The 865-nt window shown below is 69.6% G+C and overlaps 1 protein-coding gene across 1 annotated transcript in view; it reads left to right on the top strand.

Annotated features, from left to right (window-relative positions):
* The window catches only part of PFL1_01399 (uncharacterized protein), a gene marked incomplete at both ends in the record, with an annotated part of 1,145 nt that extends 744 nt beyond the window's left edge, over positions 1-401 (top strand). The window contains one exon of the mRNA XM_007878901.1: positions 1-401. This exon is cut by the window's left edge and continues 39 nt beyond it. Coding sequence (XP_007877092.1) covers positions 1-401 — 401 coding nt within the window.
* Between the last annotated feature and the right edge of the window lie 464 nt (positions 402-865).

An 865-nucleotide genomic window follows, 5' to 3' on the forward strand; every position in this document is an offset into this window, starting at 1 on the left:
CGCCGGCGCGGGCGACAAAGGCCGAGGAGGCCGGCCAGGCCAACGCCGACGAGGCGCCCGCGCTGTCCCTGGGGCCGGACTACAACCCGCTCGCCACGCGCGCCGCCGCCTACTACGACCCGGCGATGCCCTCGATGCCGCAGGAGATGCCGTTCCCCAGCGACGCCCTGATGCGCCAGGGCATCCTCAACTCGCAAGAGATGCTCGGCGGTGCGCTGGCCGCCGTCGATCCTGCATCAGCAGCGGCAGCAGCGGCGGCGGCGGGCGAAGGGGAAGAGGGGGCGGGGATCGAGGGAGGGGACCACGAGATGGAGCACGAGGAGCTGCTGCCGACCTTCAGCTTCCAGCACAAGGCCGAGGAAGACGAGGAAGACGACGGCTTCGACCTCGACCTCAGCTAGGCTCGGCGCACCTCGGGACCCCCCTCTGCCGCGCATACTCTTGTACTTGTATCCTGCCCAGCTCGCGCCGTCGAGCCTGTAACCGCACCGTTGGCCGTCGGACAGAAAGCCAGGTCGAGCTGGCCTTGTGGAGGAGAGGCGAGAGTCGTTCCGCCGTGTCGGAGGCGAGCTGACCTGTCAGGACGGGCAAGCAGGCGGGCAGGGAGCGAGGGGGAAGGAGCAAGGACGCCAACGTCGGGCCATTGCCGGCATTGACGCTCCGATGGATGCCCCGCCCTGGAGCTCTTGGCTGTGATGTGAAAGGGTCGGTCATTCATGGTTGGCTCAATCCTGGCTGGCTTGTCGAGAGGCTCAGGAGAGAGGAGGGGGCCAGGGATCGTTGTGGCAGAGGGGGCGGGGAAGGGGTCAGCAGGGGGGGGAGGGGGGGGGGGGGGCGTGGGGGGGTTGGGTGGACGGCCGGCGTC

This window comes from Pseudozyma flocculosa (genome assembly GCF_000417875.1).
Source record: "Pseudozyma flocculosa PF-1 unplaced genomic scaffold scaffold00003, whole genome shotgun sequence".
NCBI lineage: Eukaryota > Fungi > Basidiomycota > Ustilaginomycetes > Ustilaginales > Ustilaginaceae > Pseudozyma > Pseudozyma flocculosa.